At 49.2% G+C, this 23,331-nt stretch overlaps 1 protein-coding gene and 1 non-coding gene across 5 annotated transcripts in view; one reads left to right on the forward strand and one right to left on the reverse strand.

Moving 5' to 3' along the window:
• Positions 1-12,393: 12,393 nt before the first annotated feature.
• FAM83A (family with sequence similarity 83 member A) overlaps positions 12,394-23,331 on the forward strand; it is a 32,823-nt gene continuing 21,885 nt past the window's right edge. For 2 of the 4 annotated variants that reach the window (XM_012506636.2, XM_030795027.1), the window contains exon 1: positions 16,035-16,706. In XM_012506636.2, the coding sequence (XP_012362090.1) occupies positions 16,227-16,706 (480 nt within the window). In that variant the 5' untranslated portion in view covers positions 16,035-16,226. Of the gene's footprint in view, positions 13,584-15,400; positions 16,707-23,331 lie in introns of those variants that run through there. The other 2 variants (XM_012506632.1, XM_003256172.4) reach the window with 2 other exon arrangements.
• LOC115830760 lies at positions 13,664-13,886 on the reverse strand. The gene has a single exon (XR_004026304.1). It is a non-coding gene; the product is annotated as a small nucleolar RNA U3 (small nucleolar RNA).

Below are 23,331 nucleotides of genomic sequence, written 5' to 3' on the forward strand. Positions count from 1 at the left end.
GCCAAAAGATTGGACACCCCTGTTATGGAACATTGCCTTTCTCTGCAAAAAGAGGCAGTCAGCAAGAGTTGGCAATGGGGGTGGCGAGAGGTCGTACAGTATGCATAAAAGGAATACAACCCACTTGGTCCACAGAAAGGGCCGAAGCTGGTATTCTGTTCTCGCTTTGGACAGAGGCTGCTGGAAGGTGACCAGATGTTTCACTCAACAGACATTGATGAAGTGCAGCTATGAGACAGCCACTGGGATTAAACTGGTGAACAAGACAGACATGGTTCCTCCCTCATTAAGAGACATTGAGTAGGTAAACAAATACATAAATGAGCTAATTCCACATTATGGTAAGTGCTGTGAAGGAGGTGATGAGAGTTAAGCTGAAGCCTAATGAATAAGTTCTTTGCTGCAGACAACAGAATCCACTCTAGCTAGCTAAGCAGAAAGGGATTTGTTACAGAGTGTTAATTCATTACAGAATTTCCAGGAGGATCAGGGAACCATGCTTGGATGCCACAAAACAAGGACAACCCAGCCAGGAGGAGGCCCAGCCACACCGTGGGACCTCCCTGCTGTGACCCTCACCTCCCCCTCTGACACACGGTCTGGCACCAGCACTTGCTCCTGTCTAAGCTGCTGAAGAAGAACCAGTCTCTGCATGTGGCCTGCTCAGATGGCTCATGTATGCCTTCCAAGTCATGTGGGGATGCTCCCCCTTGTCAGACCCAGGTTCCTAGAAGAGCTCTGGCTTTGGGGAGGGCTGGGAAAAGGCTTTCTTCTTTTTTTTCTATGGAGTCTTGCTCTGCGGCCCAGGCTGGAATGCAATGGTGCGATCTTAGCTCACTGCAACCTCTGCCTCCCAGGTTCAAGCGATTCTCCTGACTCAGCCTCCCAAGTAGACAGGATTACAGGCATGCGCCACCACGCCCAGCTAATTTTTGTATATTTAGTAGAGATGGGGTTTCACCATGTTAGCCAGGCTAGTCTTGAACTCCTGACCTCAGGTGATCCACCTGTCTCAGCCTCCCAAAGTGCTCGGAAAACAGGCATCAGCCTCAGTGCCCAGCCAGGGGAAAGACATTTTGAGCTTCTCAGACGCCTTGGAAGAGAACACTCGAGGGAGGTTGCAGGGAACTCCAAGGTATGTAATCTACATTGTTGCTGCAACACACGACAAAATGGTAACAGGTTTTTTTTTTTTTTTTTGAGACGGCGTCTCACTCTGTTGCCCAGGCTGGAGTGCAATGGCACGATCTCAGCTCACTACAAGCTCCGCCTCCCGGGTTCACGCCATTCTCCTGCCTCAGCCTCCCGAGTAGTTGGGACTACAGGCGCCCACCACCACGCCCAGCTAATTTTTTGTATTTTTAGTAGAGATGGGGTTTCACCGTGTTAGCCAGGATGGTCTCGATCTCCTGACCTCATGATCCACCTGCCTTGGCCTCCCAAAGTGCTGGAATTACAGGCGTGAGCCACCGCACCCGGCCTGTTTTTTTTTTTTTTTTTTTGAGACGAAATTTTGCTCTTGTTGCCCAGGCTAGAGTGCAATGGTGCGATCTCGGCTCACCACAACCTCTGCTACCCGGGTTCAAGCAATTCTCCTGCTTCAGCCTCCCAAGTAGCTGGGATTACAGGCACGTGCCACCACGCCCGGTTAATTTTGTATTTCTTAGTAGAGACAGGGTTTCTCCATGTTGGTCAGGCTGGTCTCAAATTCCCGACCTCAGGTGATCCATCCGCCTCAGCCTCCCAAAGTGCTGGGATTACAGGCGTGAGCCACCACACCTAGCCTAACTATTTTGATGTCCAGCGGTGTGGCTATGAAAGATGTTCTGTTGCTTTTTAAAATTTTTATTTTATTTCTTTTTGCTTGTCTGTTTTTCCCAAATTTTTACAATGAACATGTAATATTTACAAAACAAAGTGCAAACGCCAGTAGTGTTATTTTCAAGGAAAGGAGACACAATGGAGTCCCATGGAAGAAGGGTTTCCCAGCCCAGCTTGGAGGGACGGGCCTTCTGATTACCTCTGCCAGCCTGAGGGCCACTTTGGGCAGGTTCTGACTGTTTGATGGCCTGAACTATTTACTATTCGTGAGAATTATCTCTAAGTTGTTAAAGAGATGGCGTTGGGATGAGCTCCTTATACATTCCTTCCTGTGCCGTCTGACATCTTCAACCTTTCCTCCCCACCCACTCGCAGCTGTATGTGTGTGTGTGGTGCAGGGGCCTTCAGTGCTCTTGCTCCCCATCCAGCACCCAGACAAAGCTGGGGTGGCTCTGGGAGCTTATTCCAGTACAGCGTGTGTGACGTTGTGATACAATAAGAAAGATATATTTGGTCTTTGTTTCCACTTCCCAGCACAGAGCTCCTAAAACCCCGGAATTTCCTGAGTGACAGGGGTGATAGGAGTACCTTTTGTTGTAATTGGTCTTAGTCCTCCGTTCCTGATACAAGAGCTTCTAAGACCCTAGGAATCTCCAGAGTGACAAGGGTACCTTTTTGATGATAGCAAGATGACTGGTAGCTGGGGGCCCCTAGATAGCTTCAGAATGGGAGCTGGTCATGAGAAAGATCAAGACATGATTAGAAAGCTGGAACTTTCAGTTCCTACCCCTACCCTCTGGGGAGGACAGAGGCTCCACAAAAACCCTGAACCCAGTTGGTAAACACATCCATATTTGAGGAGTAGGGGGCACCCCAGCTCCACAGGGGCAGAAACTCCCGTGGGTGGGACCCTTCTGCACCTCACCCTTCGTACCTTTTCATCGGACAGTTCATTTGTATCCCTTATGATAATCTAGTAAGCATAAGTAAAGTGTTTCCTTGAGTTCTGTGAGCCATTATAGCAAACAACCAAATGAGAAGAGAGGGTTGTAGGAACCCTGATTTGTAGCCAAGCCAGACAGAAGTGTGGGAAAACCTGAGGCCCCACTGCTTGCAGCTGGCATCCGAAGTGGGAGTGGTCTTGTCGGACTGAGCCCTTACGCTGTGGGGTCTGTGCTAAGTCCAGGTACTTAGTGTCAGAGTTGAATTAAATTGCAGGACACGTCTGGGTGCCGTGGCTCATGCCTGTAATCCCGGCACTTTAGGAGGCTGAGGTGGGTGGATCACCTGAGGTCAGGAGTTCAAGACCAGCCTGGCCAACATAATGAAACCCTGTCTCTACCAAAAATATAAAAACTTAGCCAGGCTTAGTGGTGGGCGCCTGTAGTCCCAGCTACTCTGGAGGCTGAGGCAGGAGAATTGCTTGAAGCCAGGAGGCGGAGGCTGCAGTGAGCCAAGATTACACCATTGCACTCCAGCCTGGGTGACAGAGCGAGACTCTATCTAAAAAATAAAAATAAATTGCAGGACACCCAGTTGGTGTCTGCAGAGAACTGGATAATTGCTTGGTGTGGAAAAGCCCACACTTTTGGAGTCAGAAGTATGCTGTGGGTGGAGAAACGGTCTTCCTTTAGTGGACTTCCCCAAAAAGCAATTAGTCCCTTCTGAACTCCTGAGCTTCTGAACTGGGTCCCCTGGCCTCAGCCAGGTGCTGTGCTGGATATGAAAGAGCAGAAGTTATGATCTTCGTTCTAGAAAAAGAGACAATTTCACCAGAGAGACAAGGCACAAGTTAGATCGATAAAAACAAAAAACTCCCCAATTGATGCAACTAGATGGGACTTCGGGGATTGAATATTTTTATATTACAAAAAATATTTTAATTTGGATTCACAAATAATGCAACGTGAGAAAACTAATTTCCTTATGCTGCCACCCAGCGCTGGCTTCATGTGTGCAGTCCCACAGGCCCCACATTCAGAAGGACCCCACACTTGGTTTAACGCTCTGTTGCAATTGTCTCAAAATTCTTGATGATTTGATCATTGAACTTGGATTTAATAAGTGAGGTCTGGTGCTGGTGTGAACAGAAGGATAAGTGAACTTGGGCATCTAGAGTCCCTTGCTGACCCATCCCCATATAGCTTCACATTGTCCTGTGAGCACTTAATTCCAGGAGACCCACGATGCATGGGAGGTCAGCAAGACTCAAAGTGAGCACAAGGTAAGTGTCTTAACTCTGTGATTCAGTGGGGGTGACAGAGCTGAGAAGCCACACTTTCTGTTCAAACCACAACTTGCCTAAATGCAGAAAAAAGGCAATGGCGTTCTGAGAAACATAAATGACCAAGGAATTCTACCGTATGCTTTCTTACTTGTGTCGTTTCCTCACACTGACCAACCAGGTTACACTCAAAATGATGACACAGAAAGACCAAGAAAGATAAGGTGGCCAGGCCTGGTGGCTCACGCCCGTATTCCCAGCACTTTGGGAGGCTGAGGCAGGCAGATCACCTGAGGTCAGCAGTTCGAGACCAGCCTGGCCAACATGGTGAATTCCCATCTCTACTGAAAATAACAAAAATTAGCCGGGCCTGGTGGCTCGTGCCTGTAATCCCAGCTACTCAGGAGGCTGAGGCATGAGAATCGCTTGAACCCAGGAGGTGGAGGTTGCAGTGAGCCGAAGTCATGCCACTGCACTCCAGCCCGGGTGACAGAACGAGACTCTGTCTCAAAAAAAAATAAAAAAGATAAGGCAACCCACAGTTTCTTTTCTGCTCTGCCCTTCCTATTCATCAGTAAGCCAAAGGTAGAGAGTGTTGGTAGAATGTGTGCATATCAAGAAGTGAAATAAAAATAGCTGAGCTCGTTTTGTGCAGCATTTCTACTTTCTGGTAAGAATGAAATACATATGCATGTACAAACAAAATATGGGTTGTGTAATTTCAGTAATTCCATGTACAAGTTAAACACTCTCATCTTTGCATTTAAAATGTCATTGCACAATGTAAACATGAATGCTAACAATCTTTTTTTTTTTTTCTGAGATGGAGTCTTGCTCTATCACCCAGGCTGGAGTGCAGTGGTGCAATCTCTGCTCACTGCCACCTCCACCCCCCGGGTTCAAGCGATTCTCCTGCCTCAGCTTCCTGAGTAGCTGGGATTACAGACATGCGCCACCACACCCAGCTAATTTTTTGTATTTTTAGTAGAGACGGGGCTTCACCATGTTGGTCAGGCTGGTCCCGAACTCCTGACCTCAAGTGATCCGCCTGCCTCAACCTCCCAAAGTGTCGGGATTACAGGCATGAGCCACTGCACCTGGACTGCTAATAATCTTAAATTTTAAGTTTTCTTTACTTAAAACATCAAGAGCAAATAAAAACACTACAAGAAGTCAAGAGAAAGAGTGCAGAAGAAAGGGAAACCCTTTCTGTTTTCATACATTTCATGGCATTTTTTCCCTTTTGTTTTGAGCAAAAGGACGCACATTTTCATTTTGCATTAGGCCTTGAAAATTATGCAGCCAGGCCGGGCGCGGTGGCTCACGCCTGTTATCCCAGCACTTTGAGAGGCCAAGGCGGGCAGATCACGAGGTCAGGAGATCGAGACCATCCTGGCTAACACGGTGAAACCCCGTCTCTACTAAAAATACAAAAACTTAGCCAGGCGTGGTGGTGGGCGCCTATAGTGCCAGCTACTCGGGAGGCTGAGGCAGGAGAATGGCATGAACCCGGGAGGCAGAGCTTGCCGTGAGCCGAGATCGTGCCACTGCACTCCAGCCTGGGCAACACAGCAAGACTCCATTTCAAAAAAAAAAAAAGAAAGAAAAAAGAAAATTATTCAGCCAGCCCTGCTATGACCAGCAATGCATGTTATCATTTCTTAAAGTTATGCATTGGCAAAGATGTGGAGCAACTGAAATTGCTGCTGGGGATACAAAATGTTACAGGCACCTCAGCAAGCGCTGTGGCCGTTTTTTATTGAGTTATACAGACACCTATCATAAGACCCAGCAATCTCACGTCCAGGTGTTGACCTAAGTGAAATGAAAGCATGTTCTTACAAAAACCGGTATATAAATATTTATAGTGGCTTTAGTCATAAACTCCCCAAATTAGAAACAGCCCAACATCCTTCAGCTGGGAAGCAGATAAACAAACTGTGGTACATCCATGCAATAAAATGCTACTCAGCAATAAAAAGCAGCTAGCTACCAACACATGCCACAGTGTGGATGAATCCCAAGTGTGTTATGCCAAGAGAAAGAAGCAGAACTCAAAAGGCTTATACTATATGGTTCCATTTATATGACATTCTGGGACAGGCAGAAATTTAGGGACAGATAACGCATCAGTTCTTGCCAGGTGATGGGGTAGGGGAAGCAGTGACTACAAAGGGCAGGGGGAAGATGTAAATAGTCTGTATCTTTTTTTTTTTTTTAATGAGATGGAGTCTTGCTCTGTTGCCCAGGCTGGAGTGCAGTGGCATGATCTCATCTCACTGTAATCTCTGCCTCCCGGGTTCAAGAGATTCTCTAGCCTCAGCCTCCCGAGTAGCTGGGATTACAGGCACGTGCCATCATGCCCAGCTAATTTGTGTTTTTTTAGTAGAGATGGGGTTTCACCATGTTGGCCAGGCTGGTCTCGAACTCCTGACCTCAGGTAATCTGCCTGCCTCAGCCTCCTAAAGTGCTGGGATTACAGGCATGAGCCACCATGCCCCGCCATATTCTGTATCTCGACCATGATGGTGGTTACACGACTGTATGTGTTTCTCAAAACTCAGAGAGCTGTACACTAACGAGAGTACATTTTATTGCCAACAAGTTATACTTTGATTTTTTAAGTTTTCTGCAATGTCCTAACCAAACCATCAGAGGTCCCATGGTTTTTATGCATGTCGGAAATCCTGAGGAATGGAATGGGGACTCTGAAGTAGGAAACTCGAGAGGGCAAAGGCATTTGCAGCTGTGGCTCTCTGGGAATGGAGCAGTGTTTTTACCAGATGCTGAAGATGGAATCACTGAGGATGACCCTGCAGAGACACCGTTCCCATGAAAAGCATCTGTAAGGCCAGGTGTGGTGGCTCACGCCTGTAATCCCAGCACTTTGGGAGGCCGATGTGGGCAGATCACTTGAGGTCAGGAGTTCGAGCCCAGCCCGGCCAACATGGTGAAACCTTGTCTCAACTAAAAATACAAAAATTAGCTGGGCATGGTGGCACGTGTCTGTAATCCCAGCTGCTCAGGAGGCTGAGGCAAGAGAATCACTTGAACCTGGTAGGCAGAGGCTTCAGTGAGCCAAGATCGTGCCACTGCACTCCAGCCTGGGCAACAGAGTGAGACTCTGTCTCAAAGAAGAAAAGAAAAAAAGCAACTGTAAAGGACCTGTGGACGGGGGAGTGGGGTCTAGGGTGCCCGGCAGGACACCCTGGCCTGTTCCGGCTGCCACTCTCTGACCTTGCCTGCCGGCAGAGGCCAGCGCTGCAGGGGCTCCTTGGCCTACCTTCGCTGAGCTGATTTTAGGCAGAATGGATTGATTGATGTTGACAGGGAGCTATTTACCCGTCTAATTAATTATGCCAACTAATTTTCAACTTAATTGCACTTCTCGGGTCATTGGGTAAGGAGACTGTATGATTTTCATGCTGCTGCAGGCCTTGATGAGGAAGTGGCAGGAGAGGGTGGCAGCTGCCCCTGGAGGTCAAACAGGCACCCTGTTCCTTCAGGTCGCTGTGTCCCTGGCCTGACTCCTGCCCGGTGGACAAGCTCTGGAGTCCTATTTGTGTGCATTCTATCCGCATGAGCTGGCCTGTGATTCAAGAGCTCTTTGCTGTCTATTCACGTAAGTGCGCATTCGGTGCCTTCGACGTGCCAGCCCCAAACTGGAATAGGCACTTGGAGTTCCAAGAAGCTAAGTCATGCGTGACCCCACCGCCACCCCAAATAGCTTACAGCCTAAAGGAGGAGATTCCCGCTTACACCAGCAGTTACAGACAAACCCAATCCAGCCTCTGTCATGGGGCCCTTAAGGAATTTACTTAACCTCCCTGTGCCTCAGTTTCTTCATCTAGAAAAACATTACCGGGCTGCGCCAGGATGCGGAGTATATGCAACAGGACTATCCGTCCCTGCTGCTGCCCTCTTTACCTGCCCTGCCCGTTGTCTTGTAGATTGTCCCATGTTCCGGATTTTTCTGATTGTTTCCTTCTCATGGGATGACCTAAAAAACATTTTTTTTTTTTTTTTGAGACGGAGTCTCGCTCTGTCCCCCAGGCTGGAGTGCAGTGGTGCGATCTCGGCTCACTGCAAGCTCCGCCTCCCGGGTTCACACCACTCTCCTGCCTCAGCCTCCTGAGTAGCTTGGACTACAGGCGCCCGCCACCACACCCGGCTAATTTTTTGTATTTTTAGTAGAGACGGGGTTTCACCGTGTTAGCCAGGATGGTCTCGATCTCCTGACCTCGTGATCTGTCCGTCTCGGCCTCCCAAAGTGCTGGGATTACAGGCGTGAGCCACCGCGCCCAGCCTAAAAAACATTTTTTTAAAATCAAAAGCTTATTGAAGCAGTGCAAAACCAATACAAAGTATTTCCTTTCTCCTTCTCCTCCTCCTCCTCCTCTTACTTCTTTTTCTTCTTCTTCTTCTTTTTGAGACAGTGTCTTGCTTCTTTCTTCTGAGATAGGGTCTCACTCTGCCACACAGGCTGGAGGGTGGTGGTGTGATCATGGCTCTCTGCAGCCTCACCCTCCACGACTCAAGCAGTCCTCCCACTTAAGCTTCCCAAGTTGATGGGACTACAGGTGCATGCACCACCACACACACCTGGTTAATTAAAAAAAAAATTGTAGATATGGGGGTTTCACTATATTACCAGGGTGGTCTGGAACTCCTGGCCCAAGCCTCCCAAAGTGCTGGGATTACACATATGAGCCACTGCGCCCAGCCATTTCCTTTCTTTTGAACCATTGAGAGAAAGCTGCCGACAGAATGTGCCATCATCCCTATTATTTTTTGTGTGTTTCCTACAAGCTGGGATTCTCTCTTACAACCACAAATCAACCATCAATATTGGGAAATCAACAGTGATAAATTGCTGCCATTTAATCCTCAGGTCCCCTGCAAGTTCTGCCAACTGTCCCAATATGTCTTTCGAAGCAAAAGAATCCAGTGCAGGATCACACGTTACATTTACTTATCAGAGCTCTTTAGTCTCCTTCAATATGGAGCAGTTCCCCAGACCTCCCTAAGATAATGGCTTTGATGGTTCTGAGACGAGAGGGCAGTTACTTTGTAGTATGTCGTTGCATTTGGCTTTGTCTGATATTTCCTCCTAATTCTATTCTGATCACGTATCTTTGCCAGGAACATCACAGAAGCGATTCTGTCATCTTGTTGCATCCTCTCAGGTGGCTCAAGATTTCAGTTTGTCCCTTTTTGATGAGGGTCACTTTGATCACTTGATTAGGGTGGTGTCTGATAAGTGTCTGTCTTGTAAAGTTTCTTTTTTTTTTTTTTTTTTTTTTTGAGACGGAGTCTTTCTCTATCCCCCAGGCTGGAGTGCAGTGGCGCGATCTCGGCTCACTGCAAGCTCCGCCTCCCGGGTTCACGCCATTCTCCTGCCTCAGCCTCCCGAGTAGCTGGGACTACAGGCACCCGCCAACACGCCCGGCTAATTTTTTGTATTTTTAGTAGAGACGGGGTTTCACCGTGTTAGCCAGGATGGTCTCAATCTTCTGACCTCGTGATCCGCCCGCCTCGGCCTCCCAAAGTGCTGGGATTACAGGCTTGAGCCACCGCGCCCAGGCTTGTAAAGTTACTCGTTCCCCTTTGTAATTATCAAGTATTTTATGGGGAGTTTATTTTTATTTTATTTTATTTTTTTGAGACAGGGTCTCATTCTGTTGCCCAGGCTGGAGTGCCTTGCACAAACACGGCTCACTGCAACCTGGACCTCCTGGGCTCAAGCGATCCTCCTGCCCCAGCTGCCTGAGTAGCTGGGACTACCATCGTGCACCATCACATTAATTTTTTCTTGGTAGACTCGAGGTCTTGCCCTGTTGCTCAGGCTGGTCTCGAACTCCTAAGCTCAAGCAATCCACCCACCTTGGCCTCCCCAAATTCTGGGATTACAGGTGTGAGCCACCACGCCCTGTCGGGAGTTTATTTGAAACTTTATCCCATTCCTTCTCAAACTTTAAAAATATGTATTCATTTGTGTTAGTCTGGTCTTGTGGTTTCCTACTTTATTTCATGCATTATAATCCTTTATGGCCATGATTTTCATGCTCAGATTGTCCCAGGTAAGCCAGTGGGAACCCCTTCAAGTTGACTTCCATGCCTTTTTGACATGGCCTCATCACTCTTCGAGCTCTTTCCTGCTTTCTGGCATGAGATGCTCCATGATCACTTTGTATTTTGTCTGCTCTGGACTTGAAATTGGCCATTTCTCCAAGAAGCCCTGGGCACTAGGCACACACATTGCAGTCTGAGCATCGCTGTCAGCAGACAGAACAGGAGAATATATATATATATATATATATACACACACACACACACATATATGTGTATATATATATACACATATATATGTGTATATATAATATTTCTAGAATTTGTGTGCTGTATTTATATTCTATTCATTTATAATACATATTATATATTCAGATTTATTTTTTATCTAAGTTTATCTATCTGTATTGAAAGCTGCGAGTTCAAATAAGTGCCTCTAATTCATATCTAACAAGTCCATTTCAGTTTCCTCCTTTTCTCTATGTGTGCTCCCTGCTCTGATAATAAGAAACCTGGTTTCCTTTACCTTTAATCTATTTGTTTATTTGATCAATGCTCCTGTATGTAACCAATCTCCCATCTTCCCCCACCTCCTCCAGCTAGAGCTCTGATACCCCTTACAGGCAGCTCCCCTGCCCATATGGACACCCTCTTTGCCCTGTTTGGGCTCTGACTGGCCCCTGTGAGGCCACACCCTCACACCCTATGCAGGCATTCCCTCACCCCCTCAGCCTCCTGCACCTCCTCACCTGGGCTGGGCTCCGATACATGCTCTGAGCCACCAAGCCCATTCCCACCACTGACACCCACCTTGCTCTGACCCACCCAGTGGCTTTAGGACTGAATTGTTCCAGAAGAAAAGAGAGAGGAGGTGTGGAGCAGGGAAGCATGCACACTTTTAATGACATGGAAAATACACTTCTGAGTAATGCTAAGCAAAAAAGAAGGCAAGATATATAAAATTGCACAGAGAGTACAATATCAATGATGTAGAAAGCTCAGCAAAAGACATTGGCACTCTCTCCAGCTAAAGAGCCAAGCAGACACTGGACAAGGTTTGTTCACTGACCACCCAGTGCAGCGCCCTTAGATCTCACGCCCTTTGAGGTTACCGCTGCGCCTCATTTCCTTCATCCATGAAACGGAATGGTAATAGCACTTACTCACAGGGTTGTCATGAGGCCGAAGTGAGTTAACACATGAAAAGCACATAGAACACCACCGCACACACATAGGACGTGCCACACAAATGTTAGCTGTGACTATAGGGACGAGAAAAGTGAAGTTCAGTAAGGTCCTCTATGTTACCTTCCTGAGGTCCCCTATCATAGGCACAGTCTGGACACAGTTGTGCCCACCTCAAAGTTCATGTAAGCCTTTTGCCGTTGCACTGCTCAAGGAATTAGAAGCAGTGGGAGATGGGGCAACACACCCGTGACCAGGACAAGACCCCCTGAGACATATTCTACAAGTGCCTTGAGGACCAGAAGAGGAGCAGCTACAGCCGCTTGGTAATTCACCAGGAGGGCTTCCCAGCATAGGTCGGATTCAGGATATAGACCTTGGACACTGGGAAAGATTTGAATAAGTTATGATGGTGGAGGGAAGGACTGGGGGAACAGACTGAACAACAGCAGGGGACTGGGATCCCCACATCAGTCACCGGGTGAGGGCCCATCACCTGTAAGGGTGTTCCTCAGCCTCAGCGCTGCAGGTGTTTTGGGCCAGGCAGCTCTGTATTGTGGGGGACTTTCCAGTGCATTGTTGGGTGTAGCAACACCCCTGGCTTATTCTCACTAATGCCAGTCAGCAACCCAGGCCCCCAGAATGACAACCAAAAATGGCTACAGACGTTGCCTGATGTCCCCTGGATGGGGGTCCAAAATCACCTCCAGCTGAGTGCCACTGTCCTAGATAAATGGAATCTTCAGGAAGTCCCAATGCCACTCATTTATTAACAGGAGGCTGGCTTCTCATCCTTTCTTTTATTGTTGGATGATCTCATGAAAAGGAGACAACCACACTTCAGATGGCCACAGGAAGGAAGAAGGGAAGTGGAGTCCTCCATAATCCACAATGCCTGTCACTGAAGGCTCCTTGATAAGGATTTTTCAAGGTATGAACGTGCAGTTCAACAGCTGGCCAGACTTCCTGGTTCAGAAGTGTAATCCTAGGTGGGGAAGTTTGTTATTACAGCCAGCAAGAACGAGGACACTTCACAGGGCTGGGCTGCCGAGGAGAGATGAGAGACTAAGCTGATGGAAATCACCAACCAGTTTGATGACTTGGAGAACAGTCACTTCCTCTTTCTGGGCTACAGTTTTCTCATCAGTAACTGAAGAGCTTGCAGTACCTTCAACATTCCTTCAGGTGAGGACTTCTCTTTGATCCCTGCTATGGTTTGAATGTGTCTCCTAAAGTTCCTGTGTTGGAAGCCTAATCCCCAGTGCAAAAGTGTTGGGAGGTGGGGCCTAAGGAGAAGTAATTAGGCCATGAGTATTCTGCCCTCATGTATTCATGAGATTAATGTCATTATCATGGGAGTGAGTTTGTTAAAATGAGTTTGGCACCTTCTTTCTCTCTCTTTCTTCTGCCCTGCACTATGGAATGCACAGTGCAGAAGGTCTCACCAGATACTGGCACCATGCTTTTGGACTTCTCAGCCTCCAGAACCATGAGCCAAATAAATTTCTGTTCATTATAAATCACCCAGTCTGTGGCATCCTGTTAGAGCAGCATAAAATGTACTAAGATAATCCCCACAAAGAGTGGCAAGAGAACAGTTCCCAGCTCACTGGCAGAATCCTATGATCAACTAGTAATGTCTCCCAGGGATGGAGGATGAGTGGCATTAACATGTATGGTGTGTTTGCTGACTGTTCTACAGGATTCAACTAGAATCTCTGGGTCTGTGTGAGGACCAAGAGCTGGGGACAGAAGCAGGGCTCTAGAGGGAAAAGTTTCATTCAGATTCCCTTTTTTTGTTTTGTTTTAAAGAGCTATTCTGTGAGAAGACAAGGAGAAAATGGTCCCTACAGGTCTCAGGTACTCACTTCTGTCTCAGGGAGACACTCAAGCATTTATTCAACCAAGAAAGAGAATTAGGTCCAGGTGAAAGGAGAACCCCAGAATACCCACCTACTTTTAAAATTCTCCCCTGTGCATATTCAGGAACCAATAAGAGGATTTGTAATGCGCTGTGAGTAGAAAGGGAAGGGGAATGGGAAAGAAAAAAGTGAAGCCTGGAATGGTGGAAAGTACATGGGCTCTGCCATTTACCAGCTGTGTGATCTTGGGCAAGTAACTCAACCTTTCTGAGCCTTGGTTTCCTCTTTGGTGAAATGAGGACTAATAATCCATTTCTCCCTCAGTACAGACAGACAGCATGCAGTGAGTACTCAGTGATGGCCAAGTACGGGAGAAGCCAGGCTGGAATGAACATATGGGACCATTTTGTGCAGGTTCTTAGGTAGGCTCAAGACTTGGTACTTAGTTTAACAGGCAATGGGGAGCCACTGACAACTTAAAAAAAAAGTAACATAAATGGGAACCACTCAGACTGTGTGTCCTCTTCCTCTTCCTCTTCCAGAGGAAGATAAGAACCATCTTCAATGGCACATGGCAGTTGCCAAATTGCCATGAAGCAATACCTAAAGCCACCTCATGCTCAGGAGAAAACGCTCACCTCCCCCTCCTGGTTCCCAGGAGAAACACGTTCAGAGAAACTTCTCTAGTAATGAACTCGGGAACTGGTCACCGCGAGTATAGTCTCTATGAACAGCTTCGGAGCCATGGAGTGAAGCCGAGCAAATCCATGGACTACTGCCCTGTTCCCGGGTCTATCTCGCTAGACTGGGGACAGGACTTGGGTGATTCAGGAACAGAGAATGGCCTGAGAAGGACACAGACCAGACCAGAGAGGAGGGAAGATGGGAGAAAGATGTGGGAAAAGGGCTTACATCAATCTCCAGAAGCAAGAGTTGGCAAAAGGCAGAAGGGAAAAGGCATAGATCCAAAAAAGCAATGGGAGAGAGGGTTTGCTGGGTTTGTCCTCTTTGACCTCCAGGGATTCTAGGGAGGAGATAAAATGGAATAAAGAGAGGATTGCTCAAGATTGTGAATTAGATTCCTTCAATGATCCCCCCCCCCAAAAAAAAAGAGAGAGACAAGAGATTCCTTTTATTTTATTTTTTTTTATTATGTTATTTTTTGAGACAGAGTTTCACCCTGTTGCCCAGGATGGAGTGCAATGGTGCGATCTTGGCTCATTGCAGCCTCTGCCTCCTGGGTTGAAGCGATTCTCCTGCCTGATCTCCTGCCCGATCTTCTGCCCAAGTAGCTGGGACTACAGGCGCATGCCACCAGGCCCGACTAATTTTTGTATTTTTAGTAGCAACAGTGCTTCACCATGTTGGCCAGGCTGGTCTTGAACTCCTGACCTCAAGTGATCCACCTGCCTCGGCCTCCCAAAGTGCTGGGATTACAGGCGTGAGTCACTGAACCCAGCCGCGCCACCCTTTAAAAAATACTGTGGTACTGCTGGGCTGAGGCACGAGGGCCACAGCTACAGTAGGGTTACAGGTGTTCATAGCTGTTTTTCTCCAAAGAACGGCTATGCCACAGAGACGTCAGGTTCTTACCAGATCCTGGCTCTTTGAAGACCACACAATCCTGATTTCTTGGTGTCGTCCCTGAGCAGACAGCGTCAGGGCCTTGCTTTCATTTCTTTACTTTCATTTATTCGCTCCTCACCACTCCCACAGCACTCTCTGCCTGTAGCACCTGACGCTGCCTGAAGGCTTTCTCTGTGTTCAGGGCTGTGCTTGGTGAACTGGCCCCTGGAGCAGCCCTCAGCCAATGATAACTAGGACTCCTTAGATAAGCTCCACAGCTTTCTCACTCTTGGGCAGGAAAACCTTGAGATGTATTTGGCACCATCACCCAGAGGTTCCCACAGGCTGGACCCCCCTGATGTCCCCAGAGATGTCCATGAACCCAGATGTCCACAACAGTGGCCTGCTCCTCAACTTCACCTGGCCTGGCTTCCTTCCCTTCCCGTTTCTCTTCCCCACTTCTCTCTGTGCTTCTCAGAATGATCTTCCGATTAACCACTTGTACTCAAATCCTAGTCTCAGAGCCTGTTTCCAGCAGAGCCCAACCAAAGAGAGTCGGGGTTTTAGGCAGTCCATCCCATTGTCAGACCACGATCTGATCTGGAAAGAACACATGGTCACTCCCCTCAGAGTTCATCGATTTCACACCCACGTGCTGCTCCTCCCACTCCAGCGCCAAGACCCACTGGTCCCCCGGGCTCGTGGGCCGCCGGCAGCCTCGGCTTGTTCTCCAGACAGTGTTCCAAGCAACCACTTCCAGCGAGGAAGCGTTGGCCTGAGAACTGGAACCTGTTTGCGGTCTCTGCAAACATGACAATGACAAACACTTGAGAGGGCACGGGAGAAATGAGCTCCTTTATAGGGCAGGGAGGGGTGGGCACTTGGGTGTGACCAAGGAGAGGAGGCGCGCCTGGTCAACAGCTCTCCCTGGTCCGTGTCCAGCTCCCTCCTCACGTAGAGGGGCGTCTCAGGGATGGCATCTTTCCCCCCACAGGGAAATTCCTATCTTTGAAACAGCATGGGAATCGAGGCACCCAGGAGGGGAGCAGAGGCAGGCAGGCCTCCTTCAGGCCCATCCTCCAGCTGGGCTGGTGGTGCCAGGGAGGCTCCCTGCTTGGTAACGAAGGCCTGAGGGGGAGTTGTGAAACCCAGCAGGAAAGCCGGCTCACCTTCGCCTCCCCCTGCGGCTGGGAGGAGAGGAAATATCCCATGGCTGACTGTGCCAAGGCGGTGTCTGAGCCAGCCCTCCCGGCCCGAGGGCATGGCAGGTGGCCCTGAGAGATAAGCCAATCCCGCGGCTGCAGATGAGGAGTTCTGAGAAGCATTGCTCAGGACAGCGGTAAATCACTTCTTGGAGGTGCCCTGCACGCCGGTCCTGGGAGCAGGCGGCCTCCCGGGGGTGCGGGAGCCCCAGTCCTCCGTGGTGTGTTCCATTTGCTTCCCACATCTGGAGGAGCTGACGTGCCAGCCTCCTCCAGCACCACCCAGGGACGGGCGGCATGAGCCGGTCAAGGCACCTGGGCAAAATCCGGAAGCGTCTGGAAGATGTCAAGAGCCAGTGGGTCCGGCCAGCCAGGGCTGACTTTAGTGACAACGAGAGTGCCCGGCTGGCCACAGACGCCCTCTTGGATGGAGGTTCTGAAGCCTACTGGCGGGTGCTCAGCCAGGAAGGCGAGGTGGACTTCTTGTCCTCGGTGGAGGCCCAGTACATCCAGGCCCAGGCCAGGGAGCCCCCGTGTCCCCCAGACACACTGGGAGGGGCGGAAGCAGGCCCTAAGGGACTGGACTCCAGCTCCCTACAGTCCGGCACCTACTTCCCCATGGCCTCAGAGGGCAGCGAGCCGGCCCTACTGCACAGCTGGGCCTCAGCTGAGAAGCCCTACCTGAAGGAAAAATCCAGTGCCACTGTGTACTTCCAGACCGACAAGCACAACAACATCAGAGACCTCGTCCGCCGCTGCATCACCCGGACTAGCCAGGTACCAATGGCAAAGCCCCTGTCTCCATGGCCAAGTAGCAGGGAGGATGGGGGGCTGATGGAGCAGGGAGGGGGGTGCATTTTGCTCCCAGGGTCAGAGTCCAGATGATTGGGGCTTCGGATGGAGGTGCATTGCTGTCTGCCTTGCCCTGGACCACTGACCCTCTGATCCCATCTGTCACAACCAGGGTCCAGGCCACCACCACTTATCACCGGAACTCCCACAATTGCTTCCTGCCTGGCCCCCTCTTCCATTTTGATCCCCAGCGTCGCAGTCTCCATACTGCAGTAAAGTGGCTTTTCCTCTCTTTCTTTCTTTTCTTTTTTTTTTTTTTGAGACAGAGTCTTGCTGTGTCGCCCAAGCTGGAGTATAGTGGCACTATCTCGGGTCACTGCAACCTCTACCTCCTGGGTTCAAGCGATTCTCCTGCTTCAGCCTCCTGAGTAGCTGGGATTACAGATGCATGCCACCACGCCCAGCTGATTTTTGTATTTTTAGTAGAGATGAGGTTTCACCATGTTGGCCAGGTTGGTTTTGAACTCCTGACCTTAGGTGATCTGCCTGCCTCAGCCTCCCAAAGTGCTGAGATTACAGGTGTGAGCCCCAGTGCCCTGCTAGAGCGACCTTTTCTGTACTACAAATCTAATTTGGTCTTTTCCCTGCTTAGAGCCTTCGGTAGCTCCCAGTTGCCCATAATGGGAAGAACAAACTCCTTAGCATGGCTTCTACCTCCTCCTGCTCCATACCAAGTGCCCTGTAGAACTTGTCTTTGAGCCTTTGCGTGTGCTGTTCCCTCTGCCTGGCCCCTCTTGCCTTCCCTGCTTTTCATTTGATGCACATCTACTCCTGCTTCAGGACGCAGCATGAAAGCCTCTTCCCCAAAAAACCTTTCCTGAATTCCCCAAGCTGTGTTAGGTGCCCACCTCTGTGCTTCCAAATGTAACGGGGCCACTCCGCTGGTCTCACCTTTGCCCCTTCTCCTGTCAGACTCTGCTAAGACCTGTCTGCCCACAAATGACCTTGTGGCTCTTGAATCTAGCCAGTGGCCAGGCAGAAGATGGGGTAGGCAGCAGAGGGGGTTTCTCTCTCCCCAGAATATTCACACTTTGATAAGTATCTTTAGAAGAGAAAAAACCCTTCAAGCCCAGAGCTGGGCTGGTAGGATTTCAGGCACCATAAGAGCTGGATCAGGAGTTCTCCCAATGCCCCGAGATCTCCAGCCTCAAGTGACATCCTGCTGTCAGCCGGAGATGAGTGAAGGGACTTGAGCTCAGGGGTCTTGTTCTATCCCAGGTGCACAAAATGACTCCAGCACCAGGCTGTGGGGTGCCCACCCCTCGCTCCTGATGCTGCAGAGGGGCGGGGGAGAATGGACCCCAAGGAAAAACATTCATCATCTGTAAAATCCTCTCTGTCTCCCTCTCTCCCTCTCTCTCATTCAAATTATTTATTTTGTTACACTTAGAAGAAGTCATAAAAGACCATGCTGATGTTTGGGTTGGTTTTCTGCTAGGGTCCCAGTCTCATAACTGAATTCCCTCCCAAGTTCAATACCGTGTGAAATCTTAAGCTTCCAGAAAAAGCATCCAAGGGTGAAGAGGACATGTGTGGAGGAGGAGGGAGGGAGCGGAGTTCTGGAAAATTTAGTCGAAGGTAACAACAGGTGGGGCGTTGGCTTTTAGTGCGGCTGGGCTGCTTGGAGCAGTATTTCATGTTTCTGTGGCAGAGCGGCATTTGAGGATGCGTCCAGGCAGGCAGCCAGGAGTGCCCACGCTGCCTTGTGGCCCGGCGCTGGCTGCACCCCCTCAGGCAAGTCCCTGGACTCCTTAGGGCTCAGCTCCTATGCCAGACTAAAGTCCCTCCAGGCCCCAAAGGCCTGTTCCTGAGTGTGCCAGTTCTGGTCTTTCCGCATGAAGTTCAGTGCTCTCCCGAGGGGTGGGGACCAATGCTGTTGGGGGATATTGTCAGTCGCAGCTGCTCGAAGGGTGAGGGAGGATCCCTGGAAGGAAGCCTGCTTAGGGCTTGTAAAACACAGTCCCCTGGCTGAGTCCCTCTCCTCCCCACTCCACACCCAGTGAGGCTTCTGCATCCATCTCTAGGACCCTGAGACCGCTGATGTCCTTTGGACACACAGCGTGTTACGAACTTAGGACAACACTTAAAAATCTGAAGATTTCACTTGAAAGTAAGAACTTCCAGCTCTTCTTAGCAGGTGGGCTCTGCTGGCGTGGAGTTGTGGCTACTTCGTTGGGTGGGTCCCCTTTGCCACAGTCCCCACCATTCCCTGTTGTCCTGGGACCCTCAGGGGTTCCCCCTTTTGGGTGTCTGCCAGGCACCCAATAATAATTAATTGGTTATAATTATTGGTTAACAGGCACACTTAATAATAAAGAACTATTTCAAACAATTCACAGTTTTAATTTCTTTTTTTGAGACAGAGTCTCACTCTGTCGCCCAGGCTGGAGTACAGTGGCTTGATTTTGGCTCACTGCAACCTCTGCCCCCCAAGTTCAAGCGATTCTCCTGCCTCAGCCTCCTGAGTAGCTGGGATTACAGGCACCTGCAACTGTGCTGGCTAATTTTTGTATTTTTAGTAGAGACAGGGTTTCACCATGTTGGCCAGGCTGGTCTTGAACTCCTGACCTCTTGATCCACCCACCTCGGCCTCCCAAAGTGCTGGGATTACAGGCATGAGCCACCGCGCCCAGCCAGTTATAGTTTCTAATATGGCAAACATAAATAGCTATAATCCACATGAACAAAAGCTCTTTGAGATCACCAATAATTTTTAAGAGTGGAAGGCAGGGTTTGTGATGTCCCTATCACACACACACACGCACACACACACACACACGCATATATGCACACACATACACACACACGAATGCACACAAATGCACATACACACACCCCCACGTGCAGGGACTCAGGGACAACCAGTTCCCATAGACACAGCTGGGGAGCTGGAGCCTCAGCCTAGGCTGTCCTTGGAAGTAGGTGGCGAGGAGAATAGGAGAGAGTGGGGAACCAGATTTGAATTCTCCCTCTCCTAAGCCTCAGCCCCCGAGCAGAGCTGGAAGGGAACAAACTGAGAGACCCAGCCTGAGAGGTGTTTCCTGGCGCAGTTTCCGCTCTAGAAGAAGCAGGAATTCTCCTTCCTTCCCTTGGTGCCCAAATTCCTTTATTCCAGGCTGGGCACGGTGGCTCTCACCTGTAATCTCAGCACTTTGGGAGGCTGAGGCAGGTGGATCACCTGAGGTCAGGAGTTCAAGACCAGCCTGGCCAAGATGGTGAAACCCCGTCCCTACTAAAAATACAAAAATTAGCTCGGTGTGGTGGCAGATGTCTGTAATCCCAGCTACTCAGGAGACTGAATCAGGAGAATCGCTTGAACCTGGGAGGCAGAGGCTGTAGTGAGCCAAGATGGTGCCACTGCACTCCAGCCTGTGCAACAGAGCAAGACTACTCTGTCTCAAAAAGCACTTCCCTTATTCCACAAAGCCTAACGTGCCCCCACACCCAGGATGGCAGAGTGGACCAAGAGGGATCCCTCCCTCTGGGGAGCTCCCTGCCAACCACCTGCTCCTTAGGAGAGAGGAGAAAGAATTAGACGATGGCAGTCCCAGGCTTGGGCAACCGTTGGTGCCTGGAAGTGGAGGAAGGGATTAGGGCAGGCTTCACGTTCACGGAAGAGGTGGTCTCGGAGTTGAGTCTCAAAGGCTGAGTAAGCATTTGCTGGGCAGAGACAGAAGGGAAAGGAATTCCAGGCCTAAGGAGGGTCACATGTGAAAGTCAGGAGGTTTGAGAGGGCCCATGTGTCTTGGAGGTGATGGGACCAGAGCTTGGGGATGTGATAAAGAGTGAGGACAGGAATAGAGGCTGTCGGGGCCAGAGCCAAAGACTGAGAGCAGCGGTTCCCAAAGCATGGTGTGGGGGATCCCTGAGGTCCCTGGGGCCCTTTCAGTGGCCGTAAGACCCTGCCCTTTCCAACCACTTATCCCATGTGGGGCTGGATTATTCCCATCCACTTCCTCCCAGACAACCCTTCGCAGCAGATTCATACAGAAGCGGCTCTGACGAGGTGAAGGTGCAGATATCAGAGATTTGCTAAAATGCACAACAGTGCCGCCCTGCTCACCACATTTTTGTTATTGTTTTGGAAAATACATTTCTTTTTCATTAAAATTGTTATTTTATGTTAACATACAATGGGCTTATTATTGATATTTTAAAATAACTATTAATAATAAAGAACTATTTCAAAAACTATTCAGTTTTAGTTTCTAATATGGCAAACACCAATAGCTATAACCCACACGAAAAAAAGCTCTTTGAGATCACCAATAATTTTTCAGAGTGGAAGGGGGTCCTGACACCAAATGGACAGGGAGTTTTTCAGGCAAGCTGGGACCAGTGGAGAAAGTGAAGTGGGGACAAGGCGGGATGATGTTCCCGGAAGGGAAACTGGGGGCTGGAATTATTGCTCTTTTATTTTATTTTTATTTTTTATTATTATTTTTTTTTTCTGAGACTGAGTCTCGCTCTGTCACCCAGGCTGGAGTGCAATGGCGCGATCTCAGCTCACTACAACCTCCGCCTCCCGGGTTCAAGCAATTCTTGTGCCTCAGCCTCCCAAGTAGCTGGGATTACAGGCAGGTGCCACCACCCCAGCTAACTTTTGTATTATTATTATTTTTATTTTTTTAGTAGAGATGGGGTTTCACCATGTTGGCCAGGCTGGTCTCGAACTCCTGACCTCAAGTGATCTGCCCACCTTGGCCTCCCAAAGTGCTATGATTACAGGCATGAGCCACTGCACCAGGCCTATTGCTCTTTTTCTAGAATGTCCTCCTTTCTCCCTCCCTCAGACTGTATCTGATGGAAACAGACAAATAGGCAGACAGATGGACATCAGTCCTTCTCTTAGTCCTGAAGCAGAAAGTCTGAGGCATGGACTCTGGTGGGGGTCTGGGCCACCTCTGCATTCTAGCCCAGGGGTGTCGGAAAGTGACCTGCACCTCTGCTCCTCATTTGGAAACCGGGCCATCATGTGGTGAAAGTCATCTCAGGTGGACACAGGGCTGATAGAAGGTGCCCAACAAAAAGTTGCAGTTGTTATTACTCATCCCTCAAAAGCAGGCTCAGAAAGAGCACCCAAACATAGGAGAGAAAAAGAAAGAGGAAAATAGAGTGGAGGTGGGGTGCTGAGTGCCCCAACAACTGTGCCCAACATGGATGGCAGCCCCAACAGGACCCAAATCTCATTTCCCCTGAGGATTTCCAGCCCCTGAGAAACTCACATCCGCCTGGCAAGGAGCAAGGAATTCTCAGCCAGGAAGTGAGGTCCCCATAGGATGGCCCCGAGAGTGCTGTGGTCCAGCAGACAGCATCTCCTGGCTGGGCACCTCCTCTCACTGGAGCTCGGGACTCCTGGAACCGGCATGCCAGGCTCCGCTTCCAGACCCTCTTTCTTCAGCCAGGTGTCATGGCGAGTGTGTCCTTCTCCCTCTCGGCAACCCGTCCCTGCTGTGCTGGCCCCTCTGAGTGGCCTTACAAGACACAGCTGTCCATATCCTGTTTCTTTGGCTTATACCCATAGAGGAGTAGCACTAGCTTTTGTTGTTGTTGTTGTTATTGTTTTAGATACTGGGTCTCACTATTTTGCCCAGGCTAGACTCGAACTCCTGGGCTCAAGCAATTCTCTTGCCTCAGCCTCTTGACACTACAGACACGTCCCACCACACCCAGCCTGGGCACTAATTTTAACCCTCTTCCATAACCTGGCTTAGAACAACACTCTTGCATTCTGTTATTCTAACATTACCCACACTTTCTCATGAACAATGCACATAAAACCGATAGTCATATTTTAAACATATATTAACGTAATCACCTTTATTTTATATACTGTAATTTACATTATCTGGGTTTATGGTTAGACCCAACTTTTCTGACAGCTAACGTGCTATTATTGTGTAGTGTTTTATAGGTAAAGAAACTGAGTTCTGGAGAGGTATTGAGTTGTTTGAAGGCTAATTCCCAGCAGCATCAGGACAAGCATCAAAGTTCCCTAACTCCAGACAGAAGGCTTTTTCTCTGGGTTATGTGCTACCCTTTGTGTTAGCTTTCTATGGCTGCCACAACAAATTACCACACATTTTGTGGCTTAAAACTACAGAAATTTATTCCCTCACAGTTCTGGTGGCCAAGTCAGAAATCCAGGCGTCACTGGGCTGAGCCCACTATGAAGTCCCGAGGAGAGGGTTCTTCTCTGCCTCTCCCAGCTTCTGGTAGCTCCAGGCATTCCTGGTTCATGGCCACATCGCTCCAATCTCTGCTTTAGGCTTCACACGGCTTTCTCCTCTTCTCCCGGTGCTTCTCTTCTGATATCTCTCATAAGGACACGTATCATCGGATTTAGAGTCCACCAGATAACCCAGGATGATCATCATGAGATCCTTTACTGAATTACATCTGCAAAGAAGCTTTTTCCAAATGAGGTCATATGCACAGTTCTGGTGGTTAGGGTTGGACATATCTTTTGAGAAGACACCATTCAATGCACTATACCTTCTTTTTCTTTTTTCTTTTTCTTTCTTTCTTTTTTTTTGAGAAGGAGTCTCAC

Source organism: Nomascus leucogenys, chromosome 16 (assembly GCF_006542625.1).
Source record: "Nomascus leucogenys isolate Asia chromosome 16, Asia_NLE_v1, whole genome shotgun sequence".
Taxonomy (NCBI): domain Eukaryota; kingdom Metazoa; phylum Chordata; class Mammalia; order Primates; family Hylobatidae; genus Nomascus; species Nomascus leucogenys.